General features: G+C 54.0%; 2 protein-coding genes across 5 annotated transcripts in view; both read right to left on the bottom strand.

Annotated features, from left to right (window-relative positions):
* Positions 1-33: 33 nt before the first annotated feature.
* Positions 34-2,226, bottom strand: PPIB (peptidylprolyl isomerase B). Its single transcript, XM_032699626.1, has 5 exons — positions 1,958-2,226; positions 1,310-1,423; positions 1,086-1,179; positions 526-710; positions 34-384 (listed from the first exon to the last, which is right to left on the bottom strand). The coding sequence occupies exons 1-5, from the start codon at positions 2,111-2,113 to the stop codon at positions 262-264; spliced, it is 672 nt and encodes a 223-aa protein (XP_032555517.1). The 5' UTR covers positions 2,114-2,226; the 3' UTR covers positions 34-261.
* A 1,415-nt stretch (positions 2,227-3,641) lies between these two features.
* CSNK1G1 (casein kinase 1 gamma 1) overlaps positions 3,642-19,468 on the bottom strand; it is a 102,742-nt gene continuing 86,915 nt past the window's right edge. For 3 of the 4 annotated variants that reach the window (XM_032699621.1, XM_032699622.1, XM_032699624.1), the window contains 4 exons: positions 15,684-15,791; positions 12,146-12,252; positions 9,884-9,907; positions 3,642-6,905 (listed from right to left, as the gene is read on the bottom strand). In XM_032699621.1, coding sequence (XP_032555512.1) covers positions 6,851-6,905; positions 9,884-9,907; positions 12,146-12,252; positions 15,684-15,791 — 294 coding nt within the window. In that variant the 3' untranslated portion in view covers positions 3,642-6,850. The remainder of the gene's footprint in view (positions 6,906-9,883; positions 9,908-12,145; positions 12,253-15,683; positions 15,792-19,468) is intronic. The other variant, XM_032699623.1, reaches the window with a different exon arrangement.

Genomic DNA, 19,468 nt, shown 5'->3' with positions numbered 1-19,468 from the left:
TCTGCACCCCCCTGAAGGTAGGAGAGAGGCAGCTCTTTAAAAAACACATTGGTCACATTTATTGGAGCATGTGCTTCTTACAAAAGTGATGGAAGAGAAGCCCGTGCCCCATCCCACTGGCTGGGAGAGGGGCCTGAGCAGTGGGACACAGCAGGACTCCGTGGCTGCTCCCCTGCCTCAGAAGCGGGGCAGCCCCAGGCCCGTGGCCCCCTCATGCCCCAGCAGGTCCCCAGTGCCGGCCCTGCCACCCCCACTGGTCCCTCACTCTTTGGCGATGGCAAAGGGCTTCTCCACCTCGATGGTGCCGCAGTCAACGATGGCAACGTCCTTTAGGGGCTTGTCCCGGCTGTCGGTCTTCGTGTTCTCCACCTTCCGCACCACATCCTGGGTGGAGGAGAGGTGTGAGAGTGGGACACACAGGCAGAGCCAGCTTGGCCAACCCCTGTCCCTTCTCCAGGTGCCTCCCAGCCCATTCGCCTGCCCAGTCCCACTCTCCCAGGCCCCCTTTTCCCCCTGGGCCCTCACCATGCCCTCCAGCACTTTGCCAAACACCACATGCTTCCCATCCAGCCACGGCGTCTTCACGGTGGTGATGAAGAACTGGGAGCCGTTGGTGTCTTTGCCAGCGTTGGCCATGCTCACCCAGCCCGGCCCATAGTGCTTCAGCTTGAAGTTCTCGTCAGGGAAACGGTCCCCATAGATGCTTTTTCCTAAAGGTGGGGACAAAAAGGCAGCGCTGGGGTGATGATGGTGATGGGGGAATGAGCACTTCCACAGTGGGGATGAACACCAATGCCACAGGGAACCATGAGCTATGGGCTGCTGGAGGGAGCTGGAAGCCCCCCATGAGCTGGGCAAGGAGGGTCATGCCCCCAGGGACCAGAGCAGGAGGCTCCCAGCACCCCAGTTACCCCAGCACCCAGCTCTGCTCTGAGGCCAGGTCTCTATGAGCTCCATGCCCACTCATTCCTACATTGCTCCAGCTCCACACTGGTCCCAGGGCAGCCAGGCAGCTGTTGGGAACGTGGCTTCTGCTTCACTCCCAGACAGTGGCTGGATCCATGGGCTGGCGTGGGCCAAGTTACCTCCAGTGCCATCGCCGCGGGTGAAGTCTCCTCCCTGGATCATGAAGTCCTTGATCACACGGTGGAACTTGCTGCCCTTGAAGCCAAATCCTTTCTGGAAGTGGGGAGGCAGAACACGGAGTGAGGCAAAGGGATGACCCAGAGCTCCCTGCACCCAGCACTGCCCCAGGTCAGTAGGAGCCTCCCAGGGGTCAGTGAGGCCCAAGGGGCTGTGGGCCCCTCACCTCTCCGGTGGCCAATGCCACAAAGTTCTCCACTGTCTTGGGCACCGTCTTGCCAAAGAGCCCAATGACGACGCGGCCCACGTCCTCCTCCCCGATCCGCAGGTCGAAGAACACCTTGGGGGGGTGCAGGAAGGTTAGGGGGACACCACGGGAGCCACACTCACCTTGTTGGGCCAACCCACCTCCCAAAAGTCCCACTCACCCAGTCCAACCAGGCCCAAAATCGCACTGGGTCCAGTCTCCCCGGCCTCTCTGCCTGCATCCCCTCACCCCACAATCTCAGCTGGGCTCCTCCAACCCAGGCCTTCAGCCCAGGCCTCTCCCACTCCATCTAGGACCTCCTCACCCCACGGTCCTTCCTCCTCACTCCAAGCTGGGCCTCCCCCACCTCAGCTCCCCCCAAGCTGGGCCAAGTTGCCCCAGGTCTCCTCCGCCCATCCCAGACCCCCCCATGCCAGCTGTCCGCCCCTCCCAAGCCCTCTTCCCTCACGGTCTCCCACCACACCCTCCCCTCCCCTCCATCCGGGCCCCCTCAGCCCCAGACACCCCTCAGCCCATCCAGGCCCCCCTCACCCCAACAACCCCGTCCAGGCCTCCCCCGCCCCATTCGCGTCCCCCACGCCGGCTCCGGCCCGGCCCTCCCCCGACCTTGGCGGTGACCTTGGGCCCCTTCTTGCGCTCGTCGGCGCGGGAGGCCGCGGGCAGCAGGAGCAGGAGGGCCGCGCCCAGCGCCGCCGCCGCCACCAGCACCTTCATCCTGCGCCGCTCGCAGCCCGGCCACAGCGCCCGCCGCGCCGCCGGCATCCGGCCACGCCCGCCGCGCACCCCCACCCGCGCCGCGAGGTGGTACCGCCCTCGCTGCCGCCTGCCCGCTCCGCCCGCCCGGGCGCGACCAACAGCGGTCGCGAGAGGGGGGGGAGGTGGCGCCTTCCGGCCGGGCGGGGCGCGGGCGGCTGCCACGTTGCCCCTCGCTGGGCGGCCGCGGCGCTGTCAATCAAGAACGGGCTGGCGTGATGATTGGACGTCGTAGGGAAGAAGGCGGGAGGGGGGCGGGGCCGAGGGGTGTCGGCGGCCTATGTCGGCCGGAGAGCGGAGGGCGGGGTGTGAGGCCAGCCGGGGCCCGTGACCCGTGACCCGAGGCCGGTGTGTGTCCCGGTGTCCCCTCCCGAGGCCCGTATATCCCCCTGGGGCGGTGCCCCCAAGGCCACTGTGTCCGGTGTCCCCCTGAGCCAGTGATCCGGGGCCGTTGTGCCCCCGGTGTCGGTTGTGCCAGTGTCCCCGGTGTCCCCAGGGGCAGGGGGACACTGAGCAGCCAAGACAAAGGAGCGCTCGATCCCCCCGGGAGGCCGAGCCGTGCCCCGGTGCAGCCAAATGGCTGCGAGTCAGTGTAAGTGAGCAGAAGGGCCTTATAAAGATGCCACCCGAGAGCCAAACAGCACCTTTGGAGCAGCTGTCACTGTCCCCACACAGGGAGAGCACTTGAACGAAGATGTTCCCGTGCTTGGAACCTGCTCCACGCTGGGATCACTCTTGGGACACCTTTCCCCCCATCTCCTAGCCTTAAATGTAGCTGTTTTAGTATGAGCTCTAATTGCCTGTTCCCAAAAATTTTTTTTTGGGATACATGTGCTTTGGCAAGGATACAAACCCCAAGCATCTCCTCCCTGGCCTTTAGAACCTGCGACTTCACCTTTGAGGTTTGTCTTTTGGGGGACTGACACCAATCCAGAGCTGACACTAAATAAAAACGTAACCCCCACATCTTCAACTAACTCCAGGATTTGTAATCACAGATCGGTTTGGGTTGGAAAGGACCTTTAAAAGTCCAACTCCTGCCATGGGCAGGGACATCTTCAGTGATGGTGCTAAGCTGCAACACCACAGTCGCTCCTGTGTGCTTCCAGCCTGGTCACTCCTGCTATTTAAGAGGAATTTGGGCTTCTCTCTCTCCCTTTTTCAATTTTTATCCCACAGCCTGACCCACTCTTCAGTTTTGCCAGGGGAAGAGGTGAGGCGGGCAGGTCCCAGCACCCCTTTCCTGTGGTCCCTCTCAAGGACTGCCCCAGGACAAGGCATCCTATTACCCAGGACAGCTGAACTGGCAATGTGCAGCCACAGGCAGAAGGGAAATCAGTGCCACCACGCCTTGGCCAAGCTCTGTGGGGCCAAACCATGGCTCAACACGAAGTTATTGAGAGGGTCCTGCCGGATCCCACCCCCTGCACCATCCCCTCCAAAGAGGGCTCAGCGCCCAGCAGAGCCAAAGGAAGACAAAACACAAGCACCATGCTCAGGCTGAGGTAATAAATACATCTATTCATGGAGAACAATGCAGCAGTGCAATGTTTTATTGAAAAAAAAAATAATAATAATCATCTCACTTGATACCTCAGAAGACTGCATCGCAATGTTGGCGGGCTGAGCCGCAGAGAGACACGTCGGAGACCAGCCCAACCCCCAGGGAACCCCCAGAGAGCCCCCTCCCCTCCAACCCCAGGGTTTCCCCGCTCCGACCGCTCCCAGCAAGGAGAGGAGGGTTTGCCCAGGTTAATGCCCTGTGTCCTACCACAGCATGGCTGGCTCAGTCTGGCTGCATCTCCTCATCACCTCTGAGCTCCCTGGGGACAGCGGTTCCCTCAAGAACGGGACTTGCTGTTAACCTGCTTTATTTGCCTTTTTTTTTTTTTTAATTTTTTGTTAAAAAGCCACCCCACATCTTTGCCCTTTTTTTTTTGAAGAGTCCAACGTACGATTATAGTGCAAGAGGGCTTGGTACAAGTGAGCATTACCAGCATGCCGTGGGGGGACAGTCCTCCCCTACAAACACATCATCGTAGGATTAAAAGAACATCATATCTCTGGAGAGAAGCCGTAGTGGGTCACCATGAAACAGCTTTCAAACCAACCCACTTAAAACCAAGGTCAGGAAAGTTTCTAAACAATCAAAATACATTCACTTAAAAAAAAAAAAAAACAAACAAAAAAACTGAAACAAAAGAAACCAAAAACATTTAAGAACAAAACCTGTTGAGATGGCCCCTTTCCCCCCCGCCCTCCCTCACCCTGCAAACACTTACATATGCTGCAACTACAAGCTGCTCCTTGAGTGGAGGCAGCGAGGAATGACCAAACACGGCAGGAGATGCAGAAGGAATCGAGTTCTGGTGACAGGCACTTAGTGGGGCTTGGGAGGGCAGCAACAGAAGTGTCTCAGGGCCTGGCTCCATCTGCAGCAGGCAGGGCGGCTCCCGAGGAGCTCCCATGCCCATGGACCCTCCTCCCAAGACGCCAAACCATGGTTTCCTACAGCAGAGAGGGGAACGCCTATGCCAGAGACAGACACGGGGCTCCTGGGAGCCCCTGGCAGCAGAGGAGTTCGGGAAGAGAAAGGTAGAACGTGGCCACGGTCCCTGTCCTCCCTCTGGCAGGAGGGGACAAGAGGGTGAATGTCCCGGCGGGAGGTGAGGGGTCCCCTTCCTGTCTCCTTCCTGCCCTGGCCCACAGCATGGCTGGAGGAAAGCGCTTTGCAAAGGGAGAAAGGGGTGCACGTGTGAGCTGAGAGCTCCTTGGGATAAGGCATGGAGAGAACATGGCCAAGAGACACCCCGGGGGGATCCCGGTGAGGAGTGAGGCCTTTCTGCTCTAACCAGTGTCCTGCCTGTCTCAGGGATGCACGAGGAGCAAGCCCAGAGCTCCCTGCCTGGGGCGATCTCCTGCCCTCTACACCCACTTCTACCCAGCCTGGGGAACTGAACCTCCTGGGAATGCCACTCTGTGAACTCCAAGCTATGCAGATCATCATTAAAATACATAAAAGATAATGAGATCTAGTCTCTCCCTTTCCTCCATTCACGCTCTCCAGGATTTTGGGGTGAGCCAGGCCCGAGTTTATGACAAGCAAGTCCCTCAAGTGAACAGTCCCTGCCTGGTCTGGTGTCATATATCGAAAGACTAAGTCCAAGGAGCTTATTCACAACGTTCCCAACAGCTGCTCGAGTTCTCCCACAGCCCTGCCACCTCCTGGGAACCCCTGGGCAGCCTCCGCCTCCTCTGATTTGGGAAACACTGCAGGAGGAGGCAAGATTTCCTTGTTTTTACGGGTATGCAGAGTGCCCCAAGCCCCTTCCTTGCTATTGGTTTGGCTCAAAGTGGTGCAGAACCGTGGCTGCTCCGGGGGTGGGACAGTGTCCCCCATGCCCGGCCCCATGCTCATGGAGAGGACATAAAGGCTATTCCAGTCAAACCTATCTGACCATCAGGAAATGGGATCAGTGTTAAGGCATGAAGTATCCTCTCTCTGCCAGGGAAGCTTTGCTCCTGCTAAGGTGTTCTCACAGAAGGTTCACAACCACCCCACAGAGGGATTTGGGAACGCTGCCCGGCTGCCCACACTTTGGGAAACGGCTGCTTCCCAGGAACCTCAATCCAGATCTACCTCTTAAACCAGCACAAATTCCTCTGGCTCAGCAAAGCCGATGCCACTTCCTCCTGCCAACACCGGGTGACGGCCTCACGTCTCCCGGCCAGCTTGGTCAGGCATGGCATAGGAAACCATGGAAGGGACATTCACTGGCAGCTAGGAAGGGTGAGTGGAAATTCAAGTATGCTTTCCTCAGCGTGTGCCCCAAGGCGGGCGTTGGGAGCCCCAGCCTGGCACGAGGGTCCTGGACATCCCCACTTGAGGGCATTCTGTGCATCCACCGTCTTCCCCGCTGGATGTCTGCCTGCGCTGGCGCGGCCACGGAGAGATCCACAGATACAATGTGCATCTGTAAATGCTAAAAATAATAAAAAGTGCAACGACGTCAGCTTCTTTAAAACAATCCACATTGCTCTGTTACCGTCAGAGGAGGGAGGTGTCAAGGGAGCCGGAAAAAAAACCCTAACTGGAACAGTAGATTGCAAATTTCTCACAGCTTGCACATTACAGTGTAACTGTTCCCAAGGAGCCGCAGAGGGAACCTGTCTCTTCCTGCTGCAGCGGTCAGGCCCTTCTCCCAGCAACTCTCCTGCCTGCCTCACATCCTCCTGTCCTCTCGACAGCCAATCAATCCTATTGGATTTCTTCACTTAATTAAGGAGGGAGGAGGACGGAGGAGCACGGAGCGCAGGGGAGGGAGGGGAGGAAAGTGAGCAGGAACTAAGCACAGTCCTCAGGTTTGCGTGAACGATGCCTTCGCCGTAAACAAGGGGAAGGAGGGTCAGCCAGCCAGCCCCCCTCCCAGGGCGACCAAGACCTGAGCCAGCCACAGTCCTGGTCCCAAAAGGAGCTTCAGGCTTGGAGTGAACGAGGGAGACCATTCAGCAGATCCACCTCAGAGTGGTTTGTTTTGGAACGTTTTCTTCTCTTTTTGGTTTAAAATGTCACTTGGTTGGTTTTTTTTTTGTTTTGTTTTTGTTTTTTTTTTGTTTTGTTTTGTTTTTCTCTCTTCCTCCTCTGCCTCCTCCTCCTCCTCCTCCCCCCTAAAGAGAAGCCCCTTCCAGTGATTCAGGGCAGGAGCTGCAGGCGCGGTGGTTCCTGCAAGGCCCAGGAGGCACCGGTCACTTGTGACGCTGAGCCGTCTTCTTCCGTTTCCTCTTAAAGAAGCAGCAGCACCTGGGACACAAAGGACAAGGAGAGTCAGCCCCGTGCCCTGCACCAAGTCCCGGCAACCCCAGGAAGTCCACACCGCCCCGGGGTCCCTGTGTTGGCCACATGCAACAGCACCTCTGCTCGACAGGCCCAGACACACCTTCGGCCCCTGGAATGGTCAGCAGGGGCTGGTGGATGGTGATCCCACCAGCCCAGACTGGGAGACCACCAGTGAGCCGTGTGGTGAGAGGATACACCACCAGGCCCCTGAGCTGGCCGGGCTTCTCCCTCCCAAGGCTTTATGGGGGTAGGAACACAAGGAGCCATCTGGGAAAGCAGTAAATCAGTATCCAGGTGCTCTGTTCCCTCTGTCCGACAGAGGAAGCGGACTGGGACAGTGAGCCCTGGCTGCTCTTCCCAGCCATGAGACACATGGTTTTCACCACTGTTCACTAAAAAGACAAGTTCCAAAGAGATCTTGGCTCTGGGACCAGGTTTCTTTACTGAACCTTTCATCAGAGCTTCCACATCGGATCAATCACTCAGTGCCAGGATGCAGAACCCCTGCTTCTTTCCCCATCTGATGTGAGGGAGGTGCACAAGCCCAGGGATTAGGGGAAGCAAGAAGGATGGAGAGTGGAGGCTGAGGTGGGGAGAGGAACACCCAACACAGCTGCACCATGAGGAGTGATGGGTCTCCGTGGGATACACTAGGAGCAGTCACCCAGATCCTATAGTCCTGCTGGCTTCCTACAGAATCCCTTGGTGCTGAAGGTGTATCTATCTTCCTGCCCTCAGCCCACTGCCAGGAATACTCTGCACAGGTGCTTGTTCTGTGCGAGTTCACCTGAGCTACGTGTCTTTCTCCATGTGCCAGGACAGCCACCTCTGGAGAAGTCTGGGTGATGCTGGAAGACTGCTCTTCCAGGCTGGTGGAAGGGATGCCTAGCTAAGCAGTCAGAGTAGACCACAGAATCACAGAAGATCCTGACTTGGAAGGGACCCACAAGGATCATCGAATCCATCTCTTGGCCCTGCACAGGACACCCCCAAGAATCCCACTGTGTGCCTGAGAGCGTTGTCCAAACACTTCTTGAACTCTGGCAGGCAAATGTGAAGATGCAAAGACCATTTTCTCCCGCAATCATCTGTTACCAACAGACTAAAAACATTCAAAACCACTGTAACAACTTCTCCAAACTATTTTCTGCTGGGTCCTTTGTGGAACGGTGGCATTACACCTCCATCCTCTCAGAGCTAGAGGAACAGATTCGTTCCTACTCGCATCCCAAAGGTGCTTGTCCCTGGGTGCATGAGCCTTTCTATGGGGTGCAAAAGTGATGGGTGACCACCACCACGCTGTGAGCATGGATTGTCTGTTGAGGAGAGCAAATCCCTGCCACAAAACCCTGTGGGAGAGCCCCCACAGGGCCCACAAGAGGGACTCCTCCCACCGCACGGACTAAGGGCCAGGAGAAAAATGTCCATGGTTTGTCTCAAGGTTCCTGACCAGGCCCAGTTTGGAGGTGGGATGAGGAGAAATGCCAAGCCCTTGTTCTTGCAGGAGCCTCCATCACTGCCCACCCACCCTGAGGTGTGTGTGCCACCTGCAGCCCCCCTGGCCCAGGCTGGAACCCCCACCCCAGGACAGCTCTTGTGTTTTGTTGTCCCAGGCCATCTGCCCCCTCCTCCTGCTTTAACCTGTCGCAGTATTTTTCTCCCACAGCAGCCACCTTCCTTCATGACATGGGCAATGGTGGGTAAGGGGGAAGGTCATGGGGAGAGAGGATGGAGGATGCACGAGTGATGGTTTTGCATGCAGCGGGTAAGGGAAGAAGAGGCTGAGCAGCACTCGACTCCTTGGGTACCCAACAAAGGGAGCTGACTGACTTCTGGCTTTTCCTTGTGACTGTCTTTTTAGGCTCTTACTCAGAGGTCCAGGGAAGGGTTCAGGAAAGGAAATCCTGGCAGTTCAGACAGGCAGAGGCAAAACACCAAAATAAAAGAATAAGGCAGGCTGACAATTACAGAACATGATCTCTCTGCATGCAGACGATGCCCAAGAGAACAGCCCCAGACTACGACATACAGAGAAGCCAGAAATGCCAGAGGTATTGGAGGTGATGCCTATGGAGAGCAGGGCAGAGGCAGTCAGTCTCCCATCCAACAAGGACATTCCTCACAGCACACGGGCCTGATCCCCTCACTCTGGGGCCATTCCCACCCATCAGCCCTCCCTGAGATACAAATTCCTCATGTGAGTCTCCACTTGGTCCCCTGCTTACTGGGTATGTGGCTTCCCCAAGGGGCAGGAGGGAGGGAACATCTCCATGGGACAACCTGAGACTGGGATGCTACAGCTGCAGCTCTGAAACCCTGATAAAGCCCTGAGCTGGGCTTGGACCAGTGCTAATCCCAACCCTTCCATCCCTTCTTTCCTGGAGACATCCATTCACCTGCACCTCAGCTGGCTGAAAAGGAGCTGCCTCCCACCCACTCTCTCCAAGCAGGGGCTCTGTCACTAATGAGGACTCCATAGTCTTGTCTTTCCATCCTCTCTGGCCTGTGCTTCTCCAGAGGAGACTCTCCAAGGAAGTGACTGCCTCCCCAGGATACCCAGCACAGGGTTTTCCCTCCATAATCGTCTGCGTGAGGAATTCCTGCAAGAGGCCCAGCAAGCCTGGTCCCAACTCTGCCCAACTCCATCAGGCATCATCTGCTCAGGGACATAAACGTTTGGGGGAGATGGAAAGCCAAATAGGAAAAGATTAAAGTCTGATTTTACATCCATGTGTTCAGAGATCAGCCGAATTGCTCGGCCTAGTGTGGCCGCTCGGACACAGCCCACACCCTCCCCAGTATTGCACGTGGCCCTAAAATCAAAACAGCTCTGGGTTGGCTTTGACTTTGTGCTTTTTTAGGGTTTGGTGGGTTTGGTTTTGCCAACCCCAGTCTAGTCTGGTCCGCTCCCCCTTGCATGTGGACTGGAGAGAGGGACTCACCACAAGTTGAGCATTTTCAGGCAGCTACAGAGAGTGTAGAGAAAAAACACAGAAAGGAAGAAAGAGCGATTAGTTCACAGAGGTGGGATGGAAGCGAGTCACCGCAGCCATGCAAACATGCAGTGCAGAGGCAGACACACACCAGGCCTGCCCGCCGCCCGCCCCAGCCCTCACACCACCTCTGCCCTCGCTGTGGTGCCGCTGACAGCCGCCACCTTCTCCAGGGGTTTTCCACCTTCCCCCTGTTTGCCATGGAGGTACCAGCCCCATCAGGTTCTTATCTGGGGCTGGGATCAGAAAGCGACTCCAGGCCACCATCTGCTCTTGTGCCCTGCAGCTCCAGCAACAGCAGGGCCTGATGATGGATCTACACTTGGAATCAGCCCTCCAGCAGAATCCATGTCTGAGATCAGGAGCTTTTCTCCAGCACACCACAGGCAGAAGCACTGGCACAGCTCTGCCCTCTGGAATGCCAGGGAAAGCCCCTTCTGCTCTTGCACACTGTCTCAAAACATAGAGCCCAGCTCCAGCTCCTGCCAGCTTTCTCTGGCACACTTTGCTGCAGAGCACAATCCCAAAGTCCTTTGCCCTTCTCATGTGCCTGAGGGGATTTCTGATCACAGATGTGAGGAAAGATGAAGCCAGTGCTCCCCGTGGCAAGCGGAATGAAGAGGACTATGCTTGGGAATTACAATAGACCCCAAAGCTGTCAGTGCAAAGCACCTTATGCTCTGCTTCCCAGCACCACCAAAACCAATTTGGGAGCACACAAACAAGGGATGGAGAGAGACAGACTAGCTCCATGTCCCTGAGGGACAGGGCCTGGGCAGTACAGCTCTCCCATGCTCCTTCCCACCTGCCTTGATGTCTCCCCTGTACATGGAGGGGGGTCTGGACACTGACCTCACTGCAGGAACATGGGCTGGAGGTGTTCCTGGTCCTTCCTTGCACTGGGTTGTTGTATCAGAACTGTTAAGAGTGACAATGTGCTGCATCCTAGGAGCCGCATGCCTGGGGGGGACTCCCTTCAGAGCCCGTGATGCCAAACTGGTGGTCCCTGCCGGCCACACTAAGAGGAATGTTGCCCACTCTGCAACCTGCACCTCAAGATCTCCCCCACCCTGCTGAGCCTGATGAGGAGCCTGCACCAAATCCAAGGCTTGCTTCTTGGGCTCAGAGGAGAAGGTGTGCCTGCTACTGCTGGGATCAAGGCCAGGCCAGCTACCAGCGAACAAGATCCGGCACAGGTGCTTTCCGAGGGAGAAGAACAGAAGACCTTCAGGACAACCAGCACAGATGACACATACCCAGGGACCTTTCCCTTCCACATACCCTTCCTTGCACCTGCCAGTTTTTCTCTTCACCCAGGAGTGCCCACAGAAGTTGGGGCAAACGATGTGGGACAAGCAGCACCAGTATCATCCAATCAAATAATAACCAGGCAGCTGGGCCATGTCCCAGCACTGACCAGTTCAAAGGCAGCTCTGGCCCCACTGACCCCTCGCTTGGGGAGTGCCAGGATTCTGTGGTGACCCGCCAGGGACCTGGTCTAGTTCAGAGGCAGAGAGAAGGTGCCATGTTGAGGATCATGCAAAAGGTGACACGATGGTGCCGGAAGCAGCACGTGTGCACAGGAGGCCAAAATGGGCAACGCAGCAACTCTGGACATCCGTTCTCACTCCTGATCAGAAGCTACAGGAGAGGTCAGTACAGAAGGAGCACCTTCTGCCCCACAAGCTGCTTCTGGTTCCTCTCATTCAGCTTCCACAGAGCTGGACCAAGACAACCTACAGGGAGAACTACCCATCCCCGTAGGAGTTACTTTTGCACCGTTCTGGATACTTGGCACTCACTTCTCACAGCCAGAAATAAAGTGTTAACTCTCAGACCAACAATCTCTTCACTGAGCTGTGCTTGAGCTACTCCTACACTCTCAGCACGAGAGCACAGCGCGTTCTCCCTCTGGAAAGGGGGACGCTCCCCAGGATTCCTGAAATTTCGGGATCTGTGCCACCATCTACCTGGCAGGACATGCTCTGAGTAAGAGTTACGTTCTCCAGGCATGACAAGTGTCAAAGAGAAGCAGCAGCAGCAGCAGCAGCAGCAGCACTGATGGCACCATGCACAAAAGCAGCAATATGCAAGGAAAAGGGCACGGGACACGAGCATCGAGTACTTTCCCACAGGAAAACATCCCCACTCGCTTCCCAGGAGGAGGATTAATGACCAACCAGTAGAAAGCCTGTTGTAAAGCAAACGTACTTAGCTTCCTCCACCACCTCCACCTCTGCCTGTGCTGTGATGGGCGCGTTGGAGTGTGCTCCCGTCGGGTCATCCACGTTCAGCTCCCCGTTGGTCGAGCTCACCACCTAAACACAAAGGAACACCCCATTAACGAAGCTCCCCAACAAGGAATGCTGTGGGAATGGGAAATCTGCAGGATAACCGTCTGCTCCTGTCTCTTTGCATGCTGTCAGCAGGCTCAGGTTCTGTGAGTGCCTTTCAGTCACTGGCCTGGTCCATCCCAAGCAGAGCAGCAGGAAGGGGACTGTTCACTAATTCCCACTCCCATGCCCACCACATGTCGTTCTGGCTTTGGGAGGCCACTTTGGGAGTGTAGCCACTGGTGTAAGCACTGTCAGCCCTACACAGACACATGATGTGGATAATGTTGATTGTTTTACCCTGACGCTTTTACAGGTGAGTGGCTGATCCTGTTGCCTGGCAGCACCATGGGCAGAAGCCACTCCAGAGCCACCAGTCTCACTCCTTACACAGCTGGTTTTTGGAAGTGTGTCCTCACCCAAAAGCTATTGACATGGTCTCTCATCTCTTTCTGCCTCACAGCTGCCATGATGGCTCACTTCAGCATTTCCATTACAGTGATGACCATCCAGCTCCCAGCTCGTGGCAGTTGAATGATTAATCACTGCTTCACTGCCACAACAACCACCAAGGAAGCCTGCAAGGGATGGAGGTTTGGCTGGCCTTTCCACAATCCAGCTGGATGTTAGGACAGGCACCTGGAGCTGCTCCTGGCTCCAGAGCTGTAAGGATGCCTGGTTATCCCTCCTGCTCCTCCTATTCACCTTTCTACAAGGCAAAAGGAGGCATCTCCTGTGAGGGGGGAGTCAAGGTGCTACCCAGAACTCCTGGTGGCTCTGGACGACCTGACCACCAGATATGAAGGGAAGGGAGCCCTTGCAGCAGATGTCCCCTCACTACTCAGCACATCCATCCATGCTCATTTTGAACACTTCAGTCCTACCAGCAGCTGCTGTTTCTGCCCACCAGGCCCCAAGGCGGGTGGGTCCTGCCAAGGTGGGTCAGGACTCAGCTCATGTGATGCTCAGAGCTCTCCTCAAGCGACAACCCCTTGGCTTCTCTTCACCCCTCTCCCAGACTCATCATGCCGTGGGCCCACCCGGGTTCTCCAGACTCCCACGCGACTCTGCAACGCTGGCGCTTAATTGTGCTGTTCCCAGGGCTCTTCCCACACTTTGTTCAGCTACTTGTTCAGTTCCATTTTCCAAAAGGTTTTGATTTTCCTCCTCGCTTTTCATGTGCTGCTGCCTCATTTTCAGGTGGCAAATTCAGCCTTAAAGGAACCGGTGGCTCAAAGGTGCCGACCCCCCCAAGGGTGCAGCACGAGCTGGGGTGTCTGTTGAGAAACAATTCCAGTCTCTGTAGCCACATACAGCACATTTCCTGTTCTCAGCTGCATGTAAGCAGAATTTTAATGCTTACAGTGGCACATGGAGGCCCATAAACTGCTTAGGTAGCTGCATTAGTGCTGTAGCTACAAGGAAACCATTCCCCTTACATTAAGAAATATGAATAAAAACATCTACTCTGTACTGAGTGCTGGAGTCATACAATCACAGAGCAGTTTGGGTTGAAAGGGACCTTTAAAGTTCAGCTCGTTCTATCCCCTGCCATGGACAGGGACACCTTCCACTAGACCAAGTTGCTCCAAGCCCCGTCCAGCCTGGCCTTGAACACTCCTCCAGGTCCCTGTCTGCTCACGTCTGAGATCAGAGCTACATATTTATCAGTTCCTACTTGTCTTTGTTTCTCTGCTACTCAGCAAAATATCTTTAAATGAAAAAAGGAACATGACTAATCTAGCCAAAAGAATCATTCAACCCAATCAAGTATCAGGAAAAAGTAAACATTTCAACCTAATCTGCATTTCCCTAGGGACATCCTGCACTACCCGTGTCCTCAGCTCAGCTCTGGCCCACTCCAGGTACTAATTCCCATTTCACCAGAGCCAATTTTCAGAGTGCTGTGTCTGACAGCAAAGTGAGCTCTCACAGCAAACCTCTGCCAAAGAGGCAGCGACATCAGTGTTCCTGTTTGCTTGGGTGATTCCTGCACCTTCTCTCCAGCACATCCAGCCAGCTCACTCTGGCACCAGTGTAAGAAGGTCCCTCAGTGAGCCTGGGTGACAACCTGAGCAGGTAGGACTTCACAGAATCACAGAAGGGTTTGGGTTAGAAGGGACCTTAAAGCTCATCTTGTTCCCACCCCCTGTCAAGGGCAGGGACACCTTCCACTAGACCAGGTTGCTCCAAGCCCTGTCCAACCTGGCCTTGGACACTTCCAGGGATGGGGCAGCCACAGCTGCTCTGGCCAATCTGTGCAAGGGCCTCACCACCCTCACAGGGAAGGGTTTCTTCCCAATATCCCATCGAACCCTGCCTCTGGCAGTGGGAAGCCATTCCCCCTTGGCCTGTCCCTTCACACCCTTGTCCAAAGTCCCTCTCCAGCTCTCTTAGAATCCCTTTAGGCTCTGGAAGGGGCTCTAAGGTCTCCTTGGAGCCTTCTCTTCTCCAGCTGAACACTCCTAGCTCTCCCAGCCTGGCTCCAGAGCTGAGGGGCTCCAGCTTTCAGAGCATCTCCATGGTCTCCTCTGGACTTGTTCTAACAGTTCCATGTCCTTGTGCTGTTGGACCCCAGGGCTGGAGGCAGCACTGCAGGGGGGGGCATCACCTGAGCAGTGCAGACGGGCAGAATCTCCCCTCCCCTGCAGCCCATGCTGTGGGATCAGCCCAGGGCACGAGCCCAGGGCTGGGGCATGTCCAGCCTCTCATCCACCAGCACTCCCAAGTCCTTCTCCCCATGACTGCTCTCCATCTGTTTATCCCCAGCCTGGATCGATACCATGGCTGCCCCAACACAGGTGTAGCACCAGCACTTGGTCTTCTTAAAACTGCATGAGATTCCCATGGGTCCACTTCTTGGGCTTGTCTAGCTCAAGACATTGTTCATTCCTTGTTCATAAACAGGAATTTTTCAGGAATTAAAAAACTTATTGGTAGTGCCACCTCCAACACTGTCACTGTCACACATCCCCTTCCAGTGCAACCATCCAGAGATGCACCTTGGGGGCACCATGCCCTCACGCTGGTGCTGTTCTGCTTTGGAACATCTGAACTCTTTTCCCACATTAATGGGGATTATCTCCAACAAACTCTATTTCAGTTGCTCATACCACCCAAGAGAACCTCCAAGATGGGAGAGAGGGTGCTTTATAGACCAGACCTGCTAATGCACACACACACACACACACTGCTTTCTGTCCTCAGTTTGACAAATCTGAGTTCAAAACAGCACTTGGAGGAAAAGCTTCATCAAAATGGTAACATCAACAGTTGCCATCACAGCTTGGATCCCACAAACCCATGGCCTGAGTGTTACGTATGGGATAGGACCAGTGAGAACACTCTCCTAACCCCAGCTTTGCTGTAATTTGAGGAGAATTCAGGGTGTTTAACACATCAGGAGGAAGAGGTACCTGCACTGATCCTCCGTGTCGATCCGCAGCCAAATGAGATGTCAGGTACGAGGTATTTGTCTGCCGGCTCGGCTGGATCTCCCACTCTCCTCGGCGATCTGACGACGCCTGCTCATGAGTTCAGGGGCACGAGAGAAACAGAAGAGAGGGCAAAAGGTGAAAGAGAGGAAGAAATAAAAGGGTGCTGGTTAGTGAGTTAGTTTCTTTGCAAAAAGCAAGGCATTTACACTTCTAGCTGGGCTAGAATTTCCCTTTCCCAAGTGCACCTCGTTATTTACATCTGTGGTGGCTGCAGTGATCCACTGCTGGAGTGGATTTTGTCTCCTCTGGCTGATGAACAAAGAGGAAGATCTAGTCCAGAACTTATTTCTTTCCACAGCTTCATTTCCATGGATTTCAGCATAGCAACAATCACACTGCCAACATTTCACTGTCTGTCAGGTCACACACACCAGAGCACTCGGCATGGCAGCAAGGTTGGATAAACGAGCTGAACCTCCCTCGAATACATAATTTTAAACTCAAATTTGCAACATAAAACAAAGCCAAACACTTCATTTCACCTGAAGCCAGTTCCACACACTGATTCACCTGTGCAGTGCAGAAGGAAACATCCACCACACCTGCTTGACTGGAGAGAGGGTTGGGGGCTTTTTGGGTTTCTGCAGAAAAGTAGATAAGAAACTTTTGCTAACAAGTTTCCTCTCTGTCCCAAACAGATGCAAACATCAGGCAAGCAAATGATTAGAATTTTATTTGTTTAATTAGAAGAATCCCTTTGCACTTGCACGAGAAGCTTCTGTGGGTCACCCAGCTTTGATGACAACACACCCAGTGCTCACCTAAGACCCAGGAATATCTCAGTGCACCTGAACCCAACTGACCCAAGCGGGAGGAACACAAGACTGGGAAGTGTGGGACAAACAAATCTGTGTTGGCCTCAGGCCTCAGCTGAATGAGACACCAAGGATCTGGCCAGGAAACAAGAAGCTCCAGTGAATAAACACCAGGTTCTCATCAGTGAAGGTGAAGCAGTAACCAAAGAGAGACACCTGGTACACAGAGAGACTCCAGAAGTCTCTGAACAAACCTCAACACCCACTAGTAAACTGTCAGTCTACTAGAGCAGGAGTACATCCAAAAAGTAGGAAAATTAAAAGAGAAGTTCCCTGGCATTTCATAAAACATCTGTTATTGTTCCCTTTGCTCTGACTCCCTCCCAGAGTGATCCATGGTGCTGCTCCTCCTTCCAAACAGCCACCAAATCAAGGTGCTATTTCTGTATAGGTGGTCTTGTTGTAGGATCTAGAGTGGTTTAGGCTGGAAGGGACCTTAAAGATCCCCTGGTTTATCAAATCTTCTTACTACACATCCTTCCTGTCAGCCTGAGACACTGCTCATGCTTTTTGTCCTTGGTGACACACTCAAAGGAGAAGCACCTCCCTTGGAATATTTTTTAATGGCTGTAAGTCACAAGAACAGGAACAACTGGAGAATTTGAATGAAGGTTTTACAAGCTGGTGGAAGGCAGATCCTGAGTGCTGCTTCTTCCACAGCATTGGGTGCTTGGCCAGCCCAGGCTGTGAAGCAGTACCGTGGTACTTCAGCCCTGGGCGAGGCAAACTCCTGCCCAAGGGCCTGCAAGCATTTTCCAGGAAAGGCTTCAGTAGCCACAAGAGCAAGATTTGTCTCTTTTATCTCTACAGCCAAGTACGTGACAAATTGGGTTTGAAGTCAGCTTGAGCTGAGCCCAAAACAACCCAAGTTGTGACACTGAGGAAGTGATGCCTGTGAAATTTAGAATAGAACAGAATAGAATAGAACAGAATAGAATAGAATATCCTGAGTTGGAAGGGACTCACAGCAAACATCGACTCTAACTCCTGGCCCTGCATAGGGCACCTCAACAATCCCACCTGGTCCCTGAGAGCGTTGTCCAAATGCTCCTTGAGCTCTGTTAGCCTTGGTGCTGTGCCCACTGCCCTGGGGAGCCTGTTCAGTGCCTGACCACTCTCTGGGGGAAGAACCTTTTCCTCATATCCAACCTAAACCCCCTCGACACAGCTTGGGAGCACCGAGTTCCCACTAACACTCATCACCTTCCTCCCAGCTTCCAAATCACATGACAAGACTGGCACCTAAAGATGGGATGGGGGAGAGAGCTCACCCATCTTTGATTAAATACCCTAACTTCCCAGAGGAATGGGGTACAAAAAGGACATCACACACGTCAGCTCTTTACTGGGAATCAAGTATTGTAAGAGATCTGCAGTTATTATACCCAAGAACAAAAAAAAGGCCATTAAATCTGGAGACCCAAACCCACGCCTCCAATTCATGCTTGAGATGTTTCTTTTTTCTCATTTTTTCCTTTAGAGAAATCCTTTGCTCAAGACTTAAAAGGAATGTCCCTTGGAAGAGAGCTGTTTGTGTTCTGGTGAGAAGAACCTGATTTTCCCTGTGTTATATTAAATAATTCATCATCCTAAGCAATGTTTAGGTGAAAATATTACAAAAGCTGCTGTGGAATCCCACATCTGGACTATCTGTGTGGCTCAGAAGAACAAGCTGCCTGCATATTTTGGGACTAACACAGATTTCTTTGGACCTCATACTATAATTAGTAAACTAAAATGCCTGAAAACGAAGCCAGGTGTCACTGTCCAGTCAAGGAAACAGGATGCCTCACACATACACACCATGAAGGTCTGTGGTCGATGGGGACAACTGGAGATTCCACCCAGAACTGGGGGATCAATGCATCATTCAGGGAATTTATTAAAGCAGATTATTGTGGCAGAGCTCACACACCAGCCCACACTAATCACTGCACAAACACTGCACTGCACGTGCTGCAAACCACCCGCTTCCAACACGGGGTGTTCACACAGACTGCAGCTGATGGATTGGGATATATCCTAGTCTACAGTAGTTGCTTGACCCTTCATGGCCCAAGGAAAGCTGAGCCCAGAGAGGTTACGACACCTCACACGTGGTGTTCCACCCTTGAACCCCAGTTTGAGGAGCTGTGTGGGGGCAGCGCCAGCAGCCAAGGAGCTGAACAGGACAGAGGTTGGAGGAGCAAAGCGAGCCCAGATCCACTCCCTGGGAATAAGAGCAGCAACAGCTCCAGCCAGGAGCCCCAGCTGGAGTTCTACTGAACATCTGAGCAGTTCTGTTAACACGGAAAATCCAAACTCTCAACACCAACAAAGCAGTAGAATGAGAAAGGAGAAAATGGGGAAATTCAAATTCAAATCATGGCAGTTCATCTGGACCATGATGCCCAGCCTTCCCAAGGGTGCCTGCCCTGCCAGTCCTTTGTGCTCTGCAACACTCACACCGTGAACCGGACACTCCAAGAAGGATACATGGGTGTATATGGGACACAGATCTCTACTGCAGCCACTTGCTCTGTGGGCAGAGGGCGCCTGGGACAGGCTGCCATCACCACACCTCTCAGGCTACTCTACATCCATGTGCTGTGAGTACAAGCACCCCAAAAAATGTTGTAGGTCAGGGCTGGATCACTGACTTAACCAGCTTACACACAAACTACAGACAAACAACCCATTCCAAACTGGAATCCACTTGGCTCACGAGGAATTCCACAGTATTTCAACAGTATTTCAACAACCTGTTGCTTTGACAAAATTCTCCTCAAATCACAATCTCAAAATGAAGCAGGGATTGTCCTTGTCATGACCAGGAATCAGTCCCAGCCACCTGTAATGTTGTATGGCATCTGCTTTTCCGTGCAAGAGGAATTCTGGGAGGGGCCGGAG

This window comes from Chiroxiphia lanceolata, chromosome 12 (assembly GCF_009829145.1).
Source record: "Chiroxiphia lanceolata isolate bChiLan1 chromosome 12, bChiLan1.pri, whole genome shotgun sequence".
Classification (NCBI taxonomy): Eukaryota; Metazoa; Chordata; class Aves; order Passeriformes; family Pipridae; genus Chiroxiphia; species Chiroxiphia lanceolata.
This window is presented reverse-complemented; position numbering and strand designations above follow the sequence as displayed.

Excerpts from the sequence above, each read along its gene's own strand:
- PPIB (XM_032699626.1), bottom strand. The coding sequence starts at position 2,113 with ATGCCGGCGGCGCGGCGGGCGCTGTGGCCGGGCTGCGAGCGGCGCAGG. Across the intron at positions 1,180-1,309 it reads TGGCATTGGCCACCGGAGAG|AAAGGATTTGGCTTCAAGGG; the intron begins GTGAGGGGCCCA and ends CCCCACTTCCAG. Across the intron at positions 385-525 it reads GCAAAGTGCTGGAGGGCATG|GATGTGGTGCGGAAGGTGGA; the intron begins GTGAGGGCCCAG and ends TCCTCCACCCAG.